This window comes from Salmo salar, chromosome 10, assembly GCF_965601325.2.
Source record: "Salmo salar chromosome 10, fSalSal1, whole genome shotgun sequence".
NCBI classification, from domain to species: Eukaryota; Metazoa; Chordata; class Actinopteri; order Salmoniformes; family Salmonidae; genus Salmo; species Salmo salar.
In genome coordinates, this window is record NC_138300.1 from 99,980,816 (window position 1) to 99,997,211 (window position 16,396).

At 41.0% G+C, this 16,396-nt stretch overlaps 1 protein-coding gene across 3 annotated transcripts in view; it reads left to right on the plus strand.

Moving 5' to 3' along the window:
* LOC106561309 (excitatory amino acid transporter 2) overlaps nt 1–16,396 on the plus strand; it is a 62,845-nt gene that overhangs the window by 30,710 nt on the left and 15,739 nt on the right. For 2 of the 3 annotated variants that reach the window (XM_082957294.1, XM_082957296.1), the window contains exon 2: nt 14,385–14,524. In XM_082957294.1, the coding sequence (XP_082813420.1) occupies nt 14,395–14,524 (130 nt within the window). In that variant the 5' untranslated portion in view covers nt 14,385–14,394. Of the gene's footprint in view, nt 1–9,062; nt 9,081–14,384; nt 14,525–16,396 lie in introns of those variants that run through there. The other variant, XM_082957295.1, reaches the window with a different exon arrangement.

Below are 16,396 nucleotides of genomic sequence, written 5' to 3' on the forward strand. Positions count from 1 at the left end.
CAGTGTTTCCACGTTGTCTTTCTACTGGCTTATTGACTCTTTCTGTACAGCATAGCATGAGGCAGAATTTTATCTAACCTTGGTCAGTGTACACAGCACCCAGCTAGCACATACCGCTCTGAGAACCATATGTTTCAATGGTGGGAATTCCAGTACCTCAGCATAACGTTTTCTAAAAACCATAAGAAAACATGAGTAACATTCAAAGAACGTTCTAAGAATGTAATGTGAAAACATATACTCAGTGTCAACAAAACTCTCTCTATCCTCTATCTTGTTAAGTGTTGCCAGATGTGTACACTATGTCCTTTAATTGGCCACACATGCTCCTAATGAGTGCTTTTTTCCCCTTTGAAATTTGGTCTGTTTGAATAGGCTAAAATGAACAGTTTTGTGTGAGTAAAAAAACAAACATCACATGCTAGTTCCATCCTGGTGGCACAGTGGACTAATTCCATGGATATAAAACAGAAGATCGTAGTTTTGAATCTCACTAACGCTGTGCCACAATAAAAGAGAAATGTGTTTGCATGATTAATGCCTAAGAAAATGAACTTTCAAGTGTATTTGGAGTTCAAAACAGTTCAGCTAAGCCAGCATTGTTATTAATAGTCTTATTGAAGCATGTCCTCAGAATGTTATTTAACCCTTGTGCTTTGCTGAAAAAAAATGATGTCCATTGTGGTATGGGTGAGATTGACCCGCACAGTTTAAACACACTCAACACAGTCAAAGAATCAAGTTAAAACAGCCAACACTTTATTTTGTCTTGTCAAACCTTTCAGAAAGAAGAAATACAATAACATTTTATTTCAAAAAAATATTTAAGAACTATTTGTTAAACATATTTCCTTTCTCACAAACAAGTATTTTCTGTTTGGAGATCATTTTTGAGTCTGTGTTAGAGATCTGCTGCTCTCGCACTGAGAAGGAGACGTTTGGGAAAGCTCCTTTTCTCCCAAACATAATTATAAGAGTGCAGCCAGAACCAGTCTAAACAAAATACATCAAATACACTTGTTTATTTTGGACCTTTGTAAATATCTATACACATGAAAGCCCCCTGGTCAAAATGATCCACAACATCATGTTTGTATACAAAATCTACACAGACATTCCACAACACATCATTTAATTTCATGGAGAAAAAGAGAGGTTAACTAGTATTTTAGACAACTCAAAAGTGGAAATGGGTCAAATTGACCCACAACATAATAGGAGGGTTAATTACCTTCAAATAACCTATAATTTCCGTTCTCAGCACATTAATAAAACCTCCCATGAAGACTTTCAAGGAACCATAGTAAAACGCACTCAGAAGCTCCCTGCAACCGAAAAATGTATGTTTCTAGAACAGGCTAAATGTTCACTTCTGTTCTCAGAAAGAAAGAAAAAATGTTCAGTTTCACTGGTCAGGAAACCTATTTCTTCATTCCCAGAACCAATGGGAAACCAAAAACATACATACCATAGATGTAGTAAGTGCATTCCTGCATTCCTCTGCTCATCTCTTTTAATCTCTGGCACATTGATCCTCTTCTTGATCAATGAAAGGGCATCTGTTGGCTGGTGCCTTCAATGAGCAGAGAAAACATGCTCTGTGGGAACATGCAGAGGTTTCAATGTGTCTAGTATATTTTCTATAGGCTGTTTATACTCACCTGATAGGGATTATTGTCATAACAATTGATCCTAACTGGTACAAAAATCAAGTCCAGGAAACAGAAATATATTTTTGCATGGAAAGATCAGACCTGTGACCTAGTGTTCTAAATCATTATGCACAATGTGATGGTACTGTCTGTGCCTGGAAAGAGACTGTCTATAGGCCTAAAGGTGGGTTCACATGACATTAGCCATAAAGTGATATGATCACAGATGGCATATGTCTGGCCAGGGTGGTTCAACCTTAATTCCATTACAGAGGAACTAAAGAAAAACAGAAAGGGGATGTTCAGGTTTTTATGGCTTCTGTCCTCATGTACACAGAGAGCTGATATTAATAATATGCATGTCAATCTCTCCTGGCTCAAAGTGGAGGAGTGATTGACTTAATCATTACTTGTATTTATGAGCGGTATTGACATGTTGAATGCACCGAATTGTCTGTTTGAACTAATGGCACACAGCTCAGACACCCATACTATAAGGGCAGAAGGCAAGACCCAAATGCAGACACAGGAGGCAGATGGTTGAGCTCCGATATTTATTATACCAAAAGGGGTAGGCAAAAGGCAGTTCGGGGACAGGCGAGAGTTCATAAACCAGGTCAGATTCCAAACAGTACCAGGCGATAGGCAAGGTCGAGGTCAGGACAGCCAGGGGTTCATTGAACAGGTCTGAGTCCAAACAGTACAAGGGGATAGGCAGGCTCGAGGTCAGAACAGGCAGAGTGGTCAGGCAGGCGGATTCTGCATCAGGACAGGCAAGGGTCAAAACCAGGAGGGATAGGAAAAAACAGACTGGGAAAAATAGGAGCTAGGAGAAAAGCTGGTTGACTTGGCAAAACAAGACGAACTGGCACAGAGAGATGGGAAACACAGGGATAAATACACCGGGGACTAATGGGGAAACAGGAGACTCCTGGAGGTGAGTGGAGACAATCACAAAGACAGGTGAAACAGACCAGGGCATGACACATACATACCCCAGAAGACATGCCACAGGAGGTCTCTTCACAGTCCCCAAGTCCAGAACAGACTATGGGAGGCGCACAGTACTACATAGAGCCATGATTACATGGAACTCTATTCCACATCAAGTAACTGTTGCAAGCAGTAAAATTAGATTTAAAAAACAGATATAAATACACCTTATGGAACAGCCGGAACTGTGAAGCAACACAAACATAGACACAGACACATACATTCACACGATAACATACGCACTATACACACACGTACACATAGCTTTTGTTCTGTAGATATGTGGTAGTGGTCGAGTAGGGGCCTGAGGGCACACAGTGTGTTGTGAAATCTGTGAATGCATTGCCTTGGCAGCAGCTTATGGCGATCCATAATAAATACAAATACATGTCACCTCTCACCTACTGTGTATCAAGCCTTTAATGGCCTAGTGAGAAGTGGACCTACTAAGAAACCCAATGTCCTTTTCATGATTAATAATACCAGCATTTATGTGTGACAATGCACCTATATCCTATGTGGCAGTAAAATGATAGACAGCCTACTGTCACATACTGAAATGTCACCTTTCCCCATGTGTTCTGATGACACCAATGTGAAGTTAGATGTGCCCAAAAATATATGGATATGGACAGACAGGGTGTTTTCTGTTGCAAAATGAATTTGCCACCAATGCAGGATAATGACGCTGTCATTCAACCTGACATTTCCAGGGTTATGTCATTGTCATGGTAAAGAAGTGAAAGTGATGGGAGGTGTTCACTGATATACAGGCATCCGCCATGTCCTACTGTATCACAGTGAGTGGATCCATGCCTTAGCTTAGTGACTGACACCTTCACATCACCTGGGCCAGCAGCCACTAGCTACTGTTCTGAACTCAAATACTCTGACCAGGCCTCTGAGTTCCAATTAAATCAAATCAAATCAAATGTTATTTGTCAAATGCGTCGAATATAACCGGTGTAGAACTTACTTACTTAATGCCTTCTTACAAGCCCTTAAATGGATCGGACCCTTTTTTTTCAATTTTCGCCTAAAATGACATACCCAAACCTAACTGCCTGTAGCTCAGGACCTGAAGGAAGGATATGCATATTATTGATACCATTTGAAAGGAAACATTTTGAATATTGTGGAAATGTGAAATGACTGTAGGAGAATATAACACATTCGATCTGGTAAAAGATAATACAAACAAAAAAACATGCATTTTATTTCATTTTTTTTTCATCATCTTTGAAATGCAAGAGAAAGGCCATTAAATCACATAGTAGTTTAGGTGCAATTTAGATTTTGGCCACCAGATGGCAGCAGTGTATGTACATAGTTTCCGACTGATCCAATGAAGAATTGCATTACTGCACAAAATGTTGTATCAAGTCTGCCCAAATGTGCCAAATTGGTCAATTTATACATTTTCAAGTACATAACTATAGAGAACATACAAAAATGATATGTTAATAAAAAATGTACATTTACACACTCCCAAGAATGTCATAAACGATAGATAATTAGCTTTCCAACAGAAAAGACACTAACCTTCACACATCAAGATGGCCGGGTATGGTGGGTGCGGGGCCAGACACAGCAGGGGTTCAAACTGTAGAACGCAGTTTGTACATTTGAATATAAAAATGGATTTTATCAAACAAAACTGTGCTACATTTTATCTCTGGGAACCTCATGATGACAAATCAGAGCAAGATTACTGAATGCAAGTACATTATTTACCTTCAGATGTGAATGTATCAAACCAGTTGTGTGATAAAAGTGTTTTGTTGCTGTGCACTCTCCTCAAACAATAGCATGGTATTTAATAGCTACTATAAATTGGACACTTCAGTTAGATTAACAAGAATTTCAGCTTTCTGCCCATATAAGACATGTCTATGTCCTGGAAAGTTGGCTGTTACTTGCAACGTCATTCTAGTCACATTAGCGTATGTTATCAAGAACCGTCCCGGTATAGGGACACCGATACCATAGAGGTTAAAATAAAACCTCTGCATTGTTGGTTAAGTAAGTAAGATTACATTTTTTATGAATAAACTAAAGTTAAAAAAAAGTAACACAATAAAATAACAATAACCTGGCTATGTACAGGGGGTACCGGTTTCAAGTCAATGTGCGGGGATACAGGTTAGTCGAGGTAATTGAGGTAATATGTGACCGACTGGTTCGATTCAGTCTTATGTAGCAAAATTTGAAATTGTGTTTTTTACATTGGACAAAAGTAGAGACTCAGAGCTAGAAAATGGTATATCATACACTACAGTTGAGGAACGATGTGAAAGTAATTCTGCTTTGAAAGTTGATAAACTTGTAACCTCAATTTTGATAAAATGTACTGAACAACCAAAGACTTCAAGACTAAAGGCTGGCTTATACTACTGGTGTGTTCGTGAATTTAATCTGAAGTGCCAGTGTGCTCTGCAGGTTCATAAACTCAGAGTGTTGTCAGATTGTCAGTTTGTAAATTCAGAGCGTTTTGCTCTTGGAGCATAGGGTTGATCCGAGCGTAGAGTAGTAGAGTTGAGTAGCCTTCTGACCTAACAACAGCAGTCAAGCACCCAAGCTAACTTGGTGTTGGTAACTACAACTTTGATGCTTGAAAAAAATGTATTATGCTTTTTTTGTGAACGTTTACTGACACCGGTAATATTCAACGGGTACTGAGCGTTTGTAAATTCGTCAGTTATTCTGCGCTCTGGCACACTCAGTTGAGAGTGCTCTGAAATCAGAGTAGATAACCAGAGTGAATTTACCATCTACGTCTATCAATTGTTGCCGCAGTGACATCATAAACATTCTATTGAAATAGTTACTTTCATGGTGGAGTCTTTTGTTTAGACATGTAGCTAGCTAGCTAAACAGTGAACCATAATCCCAACTCATGATGTTACTACCCTGCATGAATCTGCAGGTAGCTAACCAACCAGGCTCAATGTTAGCTAGCTAACATTAGGCTGTAAATAGCAATGCAAATGGCTCTGCGATGCGAATAATATTACTACACAGATCATACACGTAACTTTAGCTAGCTATCCAGCCAGCTAACGTTAGCTACCTAGCTAACAGTACACTTTAACTTGAAATGAAAACAACTTTCTGACAAAATTAGAAATGTGTAATATCTGAAAATGTAGCTAGCTAGACTTTCTTACCCGTATACATGGATGGTCGCTTCTCTCTCTATGTCACGGATGCCATGGTTGCCCTTAGTTTGGAGATGTAGTCCGGAGACAGGTGTTTCATACAACAGCCTTCTGTGTGTTCTCTTTTCGACTCCTTCTGCATATTTGCAATTCAACGGCAGAATTTTCCCCATCTCCTTAGCTATCATACTCTAATTCCACTGATTTCAAAACTCTGTCCTCCAGAAAGTGGAAACACTTATGCAGTTCTACTATGTGATATCTTTCAAAAAAGACACGTTAGAAAGGATTACCTACACATACAGACCAGCTCATATTATAGACTAAAGTGGGCTACATGGCAGACCAATCCGAACTCATCTCTCGGCATATCCAGCCCACTCATTACCTCAGCCAATCATGGCTAGTAGGATGGTTGCTGACTTTTTCCGTGGCTAAACCAACTAGGCTTGCAATTTAGCAATTTTATTTGTATTTACAGATGGCATAGACGTTTGTAATTAAGACACATGAAAGTTCACATGTTCCAGGAGGCATTTCTGTCCAAAAATAGATTTTGACTAAATTGAGAACTGTTGTCCAAATCACTGTTTCTCAGTTCTCTCCTCATGGACCCCCAGCCATTAGAGAGTTTAATTCAACTTGTCTATTAACACAATCATAACTCCTATGGAATTGTAACAATATAATATGGCTAACCAGAATAACAAAACGTGTTCTTCATAAAGTTATTTGTAGAACCTTTGAGATTGAGAAAGATACATGTAATGTAAAGATAAATGTTATGTAAAAAAGGTTTCTATATACTGTAGCACGAAAAAGGGTTGTAATGATAGCAGAACACTTTTTGGTAATGATAGCAGAACCCTTTTTGTGATATAACCTCTTTTTAATGGTTCTTTATAGAACCTCAGGAAATGGTTCATTATAGCACCATAAAGGTTTCATTCAGAACCTTATGAGCATGTTTTTTATAGAACCTTCGAAAAAGCATTCGATATAGCACCAAAAATGGAACTGCTATTGTTATGAGTCAAAGAACCCTTATTTGGCACTATCTAGAAAAACGTGTTTTAAGTGTGTGTTCCTATTGATTGGTCCAGCTTACCACCTACATAAACATTATGCAACCCTATTTTTACAGCGTTAAAGCGGTCATGTAATACAATCTAATGCTCTTTATAAAAATGTTTAAGCAATGACGGGTTTAGATCTAATGTCATCGTTCACCCTTCACTCTGCTTTTAAAGTCTCTAAAAAGCTTTGAAATAAGCCCCTCGTTTAGAGTCAGAAGAACATTTGAACATTAGGAACTCTCATCCTAAACACCAGCAGTCAAATGCACACAAATACTCTATAATGCAATCAAAATCAGCCAGAGGCCAGGGAAATGCCAACTTGAGACAAAACTCTCCAGGGAGGTTCCCAGTGAGGTAATGGGAGGGGGACTTTAATGGTGAACTGATTTCAGCTGACTTCTACAGCAGCCCAGAGGAAAACACAGGTCCCCCTTGCGGTGTGCCACGGTCACCCCCCTGAGCCTTCACTGAGAGAAGATGTAGGGAAAGAGGGGATGTAGAGAGGTGGAGGAGACAGTCTATAATAGGGCCTATTGGAGATGACGGTGAAGGGTACAAGAGTAACAGACAGACTGACTGATTGTTTGACCTCATCTGGACCATATACAGGATCTCTCTTCCTTTCTTTATATCACACATTCTTTCTCCACACCATCCTTCTCCTCTCTCTCTCTACCTCATATTTGCAATATTTCTCCATTGTATGTCCTGAGGTTCCACTCAGTATGTCCTACAAGAACTTAAATGGAACTGAAATGGGGCTTTTGACCAGTAATTACCAATCTGTCTATACTCTGCAATACTATTATGGTCACAAACAGTAGCAGATGGGAGGATAGCATGGGCGAGTCATGTAGATGTTTTAAGTATCCTAACTAATTGAATGGGAAGTGATTGCTCATTTGACCAGTCTAAACAAGTTGAGTCTATTTGTGTTGAGTTGTGAGTGTGTTAATTGGAAAAATTAGAGTAGAGGAGAGGCAGCTGTGGCTGTCACACAACACTTGCACAGGGATTGAGGAGAATGACATGTTGGGAAAGAGAAGGATTAGTTGGCTGGAGAGCAGAGGCGTCATGCCCGTAGTGGGCACAAAGGCATGTACACACAGATTTTTAAAAATATAATTTTTGATAACCAGCCTCACAACCGCAGACCAGATGTAACCATGTCAGCCCAGGACATCCACATCCGGCTTCTTCACCTGCGGATTGTATGAGACCAGACATCCGGACAAGAATTTCTGTACAAACTGTCAGAAACTGTCTCAGGGAAGCTCATTTGCATGCTCGTCGTCCTCACCAGTGTCTTGACCTGATTGCAGTTCGGCGTCATAACCGACTTCAGTGGGAAAATGCCCACCTTCGATGGCCACTGGCACGCTGGAGAAGTCTGTTCCTCACAGATGAATCCCGGTTTCAACTGTACCGGGCAGATGGCAGTATGGCGCGTCGTGTGGGCGAGCGGTTTTCTGATTTCAACGTTGTGAACAGAGTGCCCCATAGTGACAGTGGGGTTATGGTATGGGCAGGCATACAGTAAGTTACAGACACCAAACACAATTGTATTTTATCAATGGGAATTTGAATGCACAGAGATACCGTGACGAGATCCTGAGGCCCATTGTCGTGCCATTCATCCGCAGCCTTTACTTCATGTTTCAGTATGATAATGCACGGCCCCATGGTCCCAGTTCCTCCATGGCCTGCATACTCACCAGACATGTCACCCATTGAGCATGTTTGGGATGCTCTGTATTGACGTGTACAACAGCATGTTCCAGTTCCCGCCAATATCCAGCAACTTTGCACAGCTATTGAAGAGGAGTGGGACAGCATTCCACAGGCCACAATCAACAGCCTGCTCAACTCTATGCGAAGGCAAATGGTGGTCACACCAGGTACTGACTGGTTATATGATCCACACCCATACTTTAAAAAAAAGGTATCTGTGGCCAACATATGCATATCTGTATTCCCAGTCATGTGAAATCCATGGATTTATATAAATTGAACTGTAACTCAGTAAACATTTTGAAATTGTTGCATGTTCGGTTTATATTTTTGTTCAGTGTATGTATATATTTTTTAACTATTCTCTCTAGTAAGTTGTTCCTTCCAAGGTGCACCACGGAGCAAAGATATGCAAGACAGGACGCTAGATACTCTAGTGCATGCAGACAGTATCGTCAGTGAAGGAGGTGAGCGAGTGTTGCATGACACACGGCATTTGATTGGAATTTTGCTGCCGGTGATAGGCAGGACTCACAGGAGGTATGTTTGTAAATTAAGTTTATCAAGCTATGTAGCATATTGATTTCCTTCTTGATTAACAAATACAATGAAAATGTTTTGTTGTTTTACTGTAGTACTAGCCACCTACTATAGCAATTTCACATGAACTCACATTAACTCACATTAAGCATCTCCAATCCAAAAATAAATCTAGAATCGGCTTCCTATTTCGCAACAAAACATCCTTCACTCATGCTACCAAACATACCCTCGTAAAACTGACTATCCTACCGATCCTTGACTTCGGCGATGTAATTTATAAAATAGCCTCCAACACTCTACTCAGCAAATTGGATGCAGTCTATCACAGTGTCATCCGTTTTGTCACAAAAGCCCCATATACTACCCACCACTGTGACATGTATGCTCTCGTTGGCTGGCCCTCGCTTCATATTCGTCGCCAAACCCACTGGCTCCAGGTCATCTATAAGTCTTTGCTAGGTAAAGCCCCGCCCTATCTCAGCTCACTGGTCACCATAGCAGCACCCACCCGTAGCACGCACTCTAGCAGGTATATTTCACTAGTCACCCCCATAGCCAATTCCTCCTTTGGCCGCCTTTCCTTCCAGTTCTCTGCTGCCAATGTCTGGAACGAATTGCAAAAATCACTGAAGCTGGAGACTCATATCTCCCTCACTAACTTTGAGCATCAGCTGTCAGAGCAGCTCACAGATCATTGCACCTGTACATAGCCCATCTGTAAATAGCCCATCCAACTACCTCATCCCCATATTGTTATTGAATTTTTTATGCTCCTTTGCACTCCAGTATCTCTACTTGCACATTCATCTTCTGCAAATCTATCACTCCAGTGTTTAATTGCGAAATCGTCATTAGTTTGCCCACTACGGCTTATTTATTGCCTTACCTCCCTAATCTTACCTCATTTGCACACACTCTATATAGATTTTTTTTTATTGTGTTATTGACTGTACGTTTGTTTATTCCATGTGTAACTCTGTGTTGTTGTTTGTGCCGCAAAGTATCATTGTACATATTTAATTAAAATGACAATTGAACAGTTCGAGGTATTCTCAGATAACCTATGCAGAGAAATATACTTTTTTTTTTACATAGAAATAGGCGTAATGATTATGGCTCTAGATTGCAGGACAAAGCTGTTTCAGGTGTATGAAAAATGCTAAATGTTTCTAACTGCCTCCCTCATGACCCCCCCCCCCCCCCCCCCATCCCCACGTACTTTGTGCCCTCTCTAAAATAATGATGTCTCTGCTGGGGAGAGTGACATGTCTTTGTTTCTCACTTCATACATCTGTATTATGTCATTCCCAGTCCACTGTCCCAGCAATTTGTTTTTAATAAAACATCAGTCAATTATTTTACATACAGAGACTACAGCAAACCAAAATTGGTTCTGGGAAAGTTCCCAGAACATTTGTTCGGTCACAGCCAATGTTCTCATTACACAAAAACTGTCCAGTTGGGGTGATGATTATAGAGTGTTTGTATAAAACATTCACCTGATGTTGCTAGAATGTTCCTAGAACACATTTAATCTGTTCTTTAAGCCTCTGCGCCAAGCTGTGGCCTTGTGCGTTTTTTTCAGTCAGATATGATCAATCAGGACACAGAACATAATTTCTGGGTTATTAAAATGTTCCCATCCTCTTCATATATTGTGTACTTATGATTCTCTTTCTTCATCACGTGTTGAAAGTCTTATGAAATGTGATTTTAGTTGGATCTGGCTTCCTTTAAATAACTTGTATTCTTGTGTATTCATATGCTTCTTAAATACAGACTCAGAAACTTCAAACTAAATCAGAAAACCTTTTCTCAATTTCAAAATAACATTTCATAACACTTTCAACACATGTTCTTGCAACATCAGGTGAATGTTTTATACAAACATTCTATAATCATCACCACAAATGGACAGTTTTTGTTTTATGAAAACATTTGTTGTGACCTTACGAATGTTCTGGGAACTTTCACATAACCAATTTTGGTTTGCTGGTAAAACATTAATTATACATTGTGCATTTACATTACCTGGAATCCTAATGTGAACTTTTGGGGAATGTGCTGTGGTAGTTACAGATGTTATGCTCAACATTTTAGTGAATGTTAGGAGAACATTCCAAAGATATTTCATTTAAAATAAAACAATTTAAATAAAAACATTTTGTTATCAAAAACATTCTCTGAATTCTCATTCTCTGAATGTTTTGGGGATGTTATCATCCTAAAGTTAGATAAAACTAGAACCTAACTAGAACTTAATGGGAATCTTAGCTAATGTTCTGGGAATGCTCCCGGTTTGCTGGGATGATTGTTTCACTTGTTATCATATGCCCATTGACTCTATTAAGGAAGTGTGACAGTTCATAGATGACAAAAAAGGACAAAGAGGAAACAAACTTTGACTGTACCCCTGGGGTTAGCAGTACCACAGTCACAAATACACAGAGGGTGTCCCAGATGCCTCAATAGACCTCTGTTCCTCACATCCTTACCATCATGGACAGTAATGGCTGAAAGGACTTGATAGACTTCCACCTCATCATCATTTATCAAGTATTTTCAGAGTTGTAGAGAAAAATAAGTACAGAACACAGAAAGAGAGCAATGTAGCTAAGATTCTGTATTCTCTTGTAGGACGAAGCCAAAGTATTGACAGATCGTTTTTTCTAAACTACCTTATAGGTTCAATGTTGCACAATAGGACACCAGTAGAGATTTTTTTATTTCACTAGACAAGTCAGTTAAGAACAAATCATTATTTACAATGACAGCCTACACCGGCCAAACCCGGACAACTCTGGGCCAATTGTGCGCCATCCGATGGGACTCCCAGTCATGGCATCTTTGTGATCTTTGTGAACCAGGGTGTCTGTAGTGACACCTCAAGCACTGAGATGCAGTGCCTTCGACCGCTGCGCCACTCGGAAGCCCAGTGCATTAGATTGAATCAGATCAAGTGTTAACTGGCGATAGCCGACACCCACATAGCTGATGTTTTGGCGATGTCAGAGGTGTAACTGCGTTGGAACTGTCAAATTGGTGAGAAGCTGCTCTTGATCATTGTCACAAAGCCACACCTGACCCTCTTGCATTAGAAGTTCAGAACAAGAAAGCCTAGGCTATATAGAAATAATAATGTTCAAAATTACAATTATTTAATGTCAGCCTAATCAAGGTGTAGGTTACATCTCACATTCCAGTGTTCAAACTTGTAAACAAAGCTGAATGGTGTTTTTCTAAATGCGACTTAATGTCCGCTTTAGGTATAATGACAGGAGCTGCTTGTGGATTTGACAGCTCTAACACAGTTCCACCTCCAACACCGTCAAAACAACCGATATGCGGATGTCGGCTAAAGCAGATCTGATTGAATAGAGCCCTAATTGGACACACAGGCATGCATATACGTACACACACAACAACACACGCTAAGGAGAAGACTGAAGAAAGGCAATCTCAGCCTCTATAATGATGTGTTTAAGGCCTGGCTACAGGATAAAGCAGCTGGCCTGCTCCCAGGCACACAGATGGAGCAAACACTTCCACTTATTAATTTCCTATTTCATACGTGTGAAATGCAGAAAGGACATGTAAACACCATGCACAGGCACACATTAGTCATCATCACGGCTGTTATTATAGCTTTTCTTAAATGACAGAACTAAATTAAAAGTTAGTCACAAAAAAACTATTGCTTTTGTTTGTTGGAGAAATCATATTAATTTAGAAGGAAATGTAATAAAAATGGCATTTATTTGACAATGTAATTTTGAGAGCGCTACTGCATGAATGCTCTTAGTAGAATTTTCCCTTTTCCTCTCTTTTCATTACATTTAGACCGAGGGCGAGGGGGGAGTGGGGAGCGGTGTCAAGAAGGCAGGAGATTACCCACTGGGCACACACTGGTTAAATCAACGTTGTTTCCATGTCATTTCAAGGAAGTTATGTTGAACCAATATTGAATAGACGTTGAATTGACGTCTGTGCCCAATGGCTATTCTGTTATGATTAACTATGAATGGCACTCACATTAGTTCTCCTGTCATAGTGCTAGCCAATACAAGATGGGATCTAAAACGTACAGATACGAACCCTCTGATTCAGCAGAATAACAAATTAGAGCAAGTTACAAAGTACAGTAATAGTTACAGTATACAGTCACAGGCACTAAAATCCAGCCTATTTCTCTCTTTCTCTTTCTTTCTCTCTCTCTATCGCTCTCTCGCTCGCTCTCTTTCTCTCGCTTTCTGTTTCTCTTTCTCGCCTTTATCCCTACTCTATTCTTCTCTCGTCCTCTCTCTAATGAGATAGTCAGATTAAGCAGTTAAGGGAACCCTCTTTTCTAAGTGTGTAGTGATGGCACAAAATTTTTTGTTAACATTTAGTTAACATTTGCCTCAAGGTTACAGTCAAAAAAGGTTTGGAATAAAGTTGAAATACTCCATAGACTGGACTGCCAAGTGAATACAAATATTGACTTTATCTGACAGCTCAGATAACAAGACCCTGTCAACAACCGATCTAAGTCTCCAAAATACACCATCTGTTCTGATTAAACAGACTTTGAATTCCCTGCCTCTGAGGGAATTCAGTTTTTTAATCATCAGCTCACAGCCCCTCCACCATTCGTCCTCCATCTGTTGGCTGTCGAAGTAACCCTGGGCAGCCTTGTCATGAAAACCTGCTAGGCAACAAGCATCACTACGGAGATACCAGAGCACTTATTGCATGACCTGAGCTTCTAATGTCCTCTATGGATTTAGCACGTATCCCATGATCATTCAGATGATCTCACATTGTCTCCTGATGCTTTAAAAGGCTGTGTTGCACTTGGGGATTGTTAATATATATTTTTATTTAACTAGGCAAGTCAGTTAAGAGCAAATTCTTAACAGTGGGTTAAGTGCCTTGTTCAGGGGCAGAATGACATATTTTTACTTTGTCAGCTCAGGGATTTGATCTTGCAACCTTTCAACTACTAGTCCAACACTCTAACCACTAGGCTACCTGCCACCCCATATGTTATAATTAACTCTAGAGACTCAATCTAATTCAGCCTTCTTCCTCACCCTCACAATATGAAGACAGTCGCAATGGCAATGGCTTCTCCAAACATGTGACTGCATGGGCATGTCAGATGCACGTTATGCATATTTAAATAACTAACTCTCTCTCCCTCTGTCTGTCTCTCTCTCTGTCTCTGTCTGTCTTTCTCTCTTACACAGTGCCAGCATCATGCCTAAGCAAGTGGAGGTGAGGATGCATGAGAGTCATCTGGAGCCCATAGAAGCCAGGCCCAGGAACAAGTGTATCAGCTGCTTCTCTTCTCTCTTCAAGAACCTGCTGCTCACACTCACCGTGCTCGGTCAGTACCATTGTCAGCTGTTTTACCAAGCACACGATCACAATCTCTCTTTCACTCTCTTTGTCTCTCTCCCTCTCTCTTTCACTGTCTTTCTCTCTCTCTCTCTCTTATGTCTGTCTGTGTATTCTTGTTTGCCTGCATGTCTGCCTATCCATATACTGTATAATGACAAAGATGAATTTCTTACTTGATATATCAGAGCCCATGATGTGTTTCAAACATCTCTTCAGACACCAACGGTTTAACGTTGAGGCAGAGAAAAAGACAAGCATGGGGTGGGTTACACAAAAGGCACTTCTGACAGATGACACGGTTCAGTATTCTGGCCAGATGTGCTCTGTCCTGTTATGTTAGTGGCCAGGGCAATGGAGAGGAGAGGAGCAGCCATCTGTGCTGGCCCAGCAAGCCAGGTGGCATGTGCCCTGATCTTCCCTAGCCCAGTACCACCTGGTGCCCCCTCACCACCACCACCTGGCACCCTCCCTTCCCTTATGTGTAGAGTGAGCCATAGATAGATATAGACTCTGATAAGGATTTTTCTGCAGTTCAGGTCATGTGGTCAGGAACAACTCCTGGCCCTAGTCATGTGTAATGTGAGGATATAGCAGGGAAGGATATGATAGTAATTTATTATAATGGAATGATGGGCAGAGTGGTAGTGATGCTAAAAATACCCTTTTTGTTTCAGGTCACAGCGATTTTGTTTGCATTCAGTGGTTTTATGTGTGTTCAAATGAACACGTGTGTGAAAATAAATGAGTGTGTGTGTGTGTGTGTGTCTGTGTGTGTGTCTGTATGTCTGTGCATGCGCGCATGTGTATTCATAATATATACAACAGACCATTTGGCAGAACACTTTCATAGCGGCTCCCTTAGTGGCATTAATAATCTGCCATTATGGAAATTGCATAAGGGCTTGGATGAGGGGTTGGGAGGGGGTTAGAGATGTAGGATGCTCCATGCACAGGAAAACAAATGCCTTCCTCATCCAGCAGGTGTGCAGCATCAGTAGGGTGAGGTTACGTTTCTGAAGCTGTGCGTGAATGTAAAACAGCTGACAGATATCTGTGAGGTTAAAAGGCTTGAATTGCCCCTCTCAGGGCCTGTGATCTTTGGCAGAGATCTAGCAGCAGAGGAAGTGCAGCCTACGGGGGGTGAGGCGTGGATTGGGTCTGGGCCTAGCCTTGTCAGGCTTGAGCAGGACAGAGAGAGAGAGAGAACCGGGGACAGGGACAGAGACTGACCACAGGGCCAGTGTGCAGACGGGACTGCAGGGGGCAGGAGCATTCAGAGTTCAGCTCTCTCTCTGGGACACAGGGGGAGGAGGGGGTTGGGGTGGAAGGACACGGCTAGAGAGGTTGGGGTGTTGGGGGATCGGGGGCTAGTTTTCTATCTAGGATACATGTAGATTGGATTTGGGAAGTGGGTTAGGAATGTTTTCCAAGGTTGAACCATGGGAAGCAAAGGAGGTCTGGTGGGGTTGAGGGCACATGGTGATAAGGTCAGGGCCATTGTAGAGTGGAGTGTGTTATTTTTTTCCTCAGGACTCCCCTTGCTTATAGGCCTACTCCATATACTGGAGTATAGTGAGAGTGATATTATCATACCCTGATGCTAACTGACTGTTTCCTAGAAAACCTGATTCGGAGGGAATAGAGATGCTCCTCCAAGCACTGTGAGAACCTCTCCCTCTCTGAAGCTCTGACTCCTCCTCTGTCTTCAAAGAGACCTACTCTTAATCTTCTATCAGACTCTATCAGCCTCTCTCACACTGGGACTCAATTCTGTCTCCCCCATCCACACCTACCCACTGGCCCCTACACATGCAATCCACAGCCTCTCATAACCAGATCCAGACTGATAAATTAATAC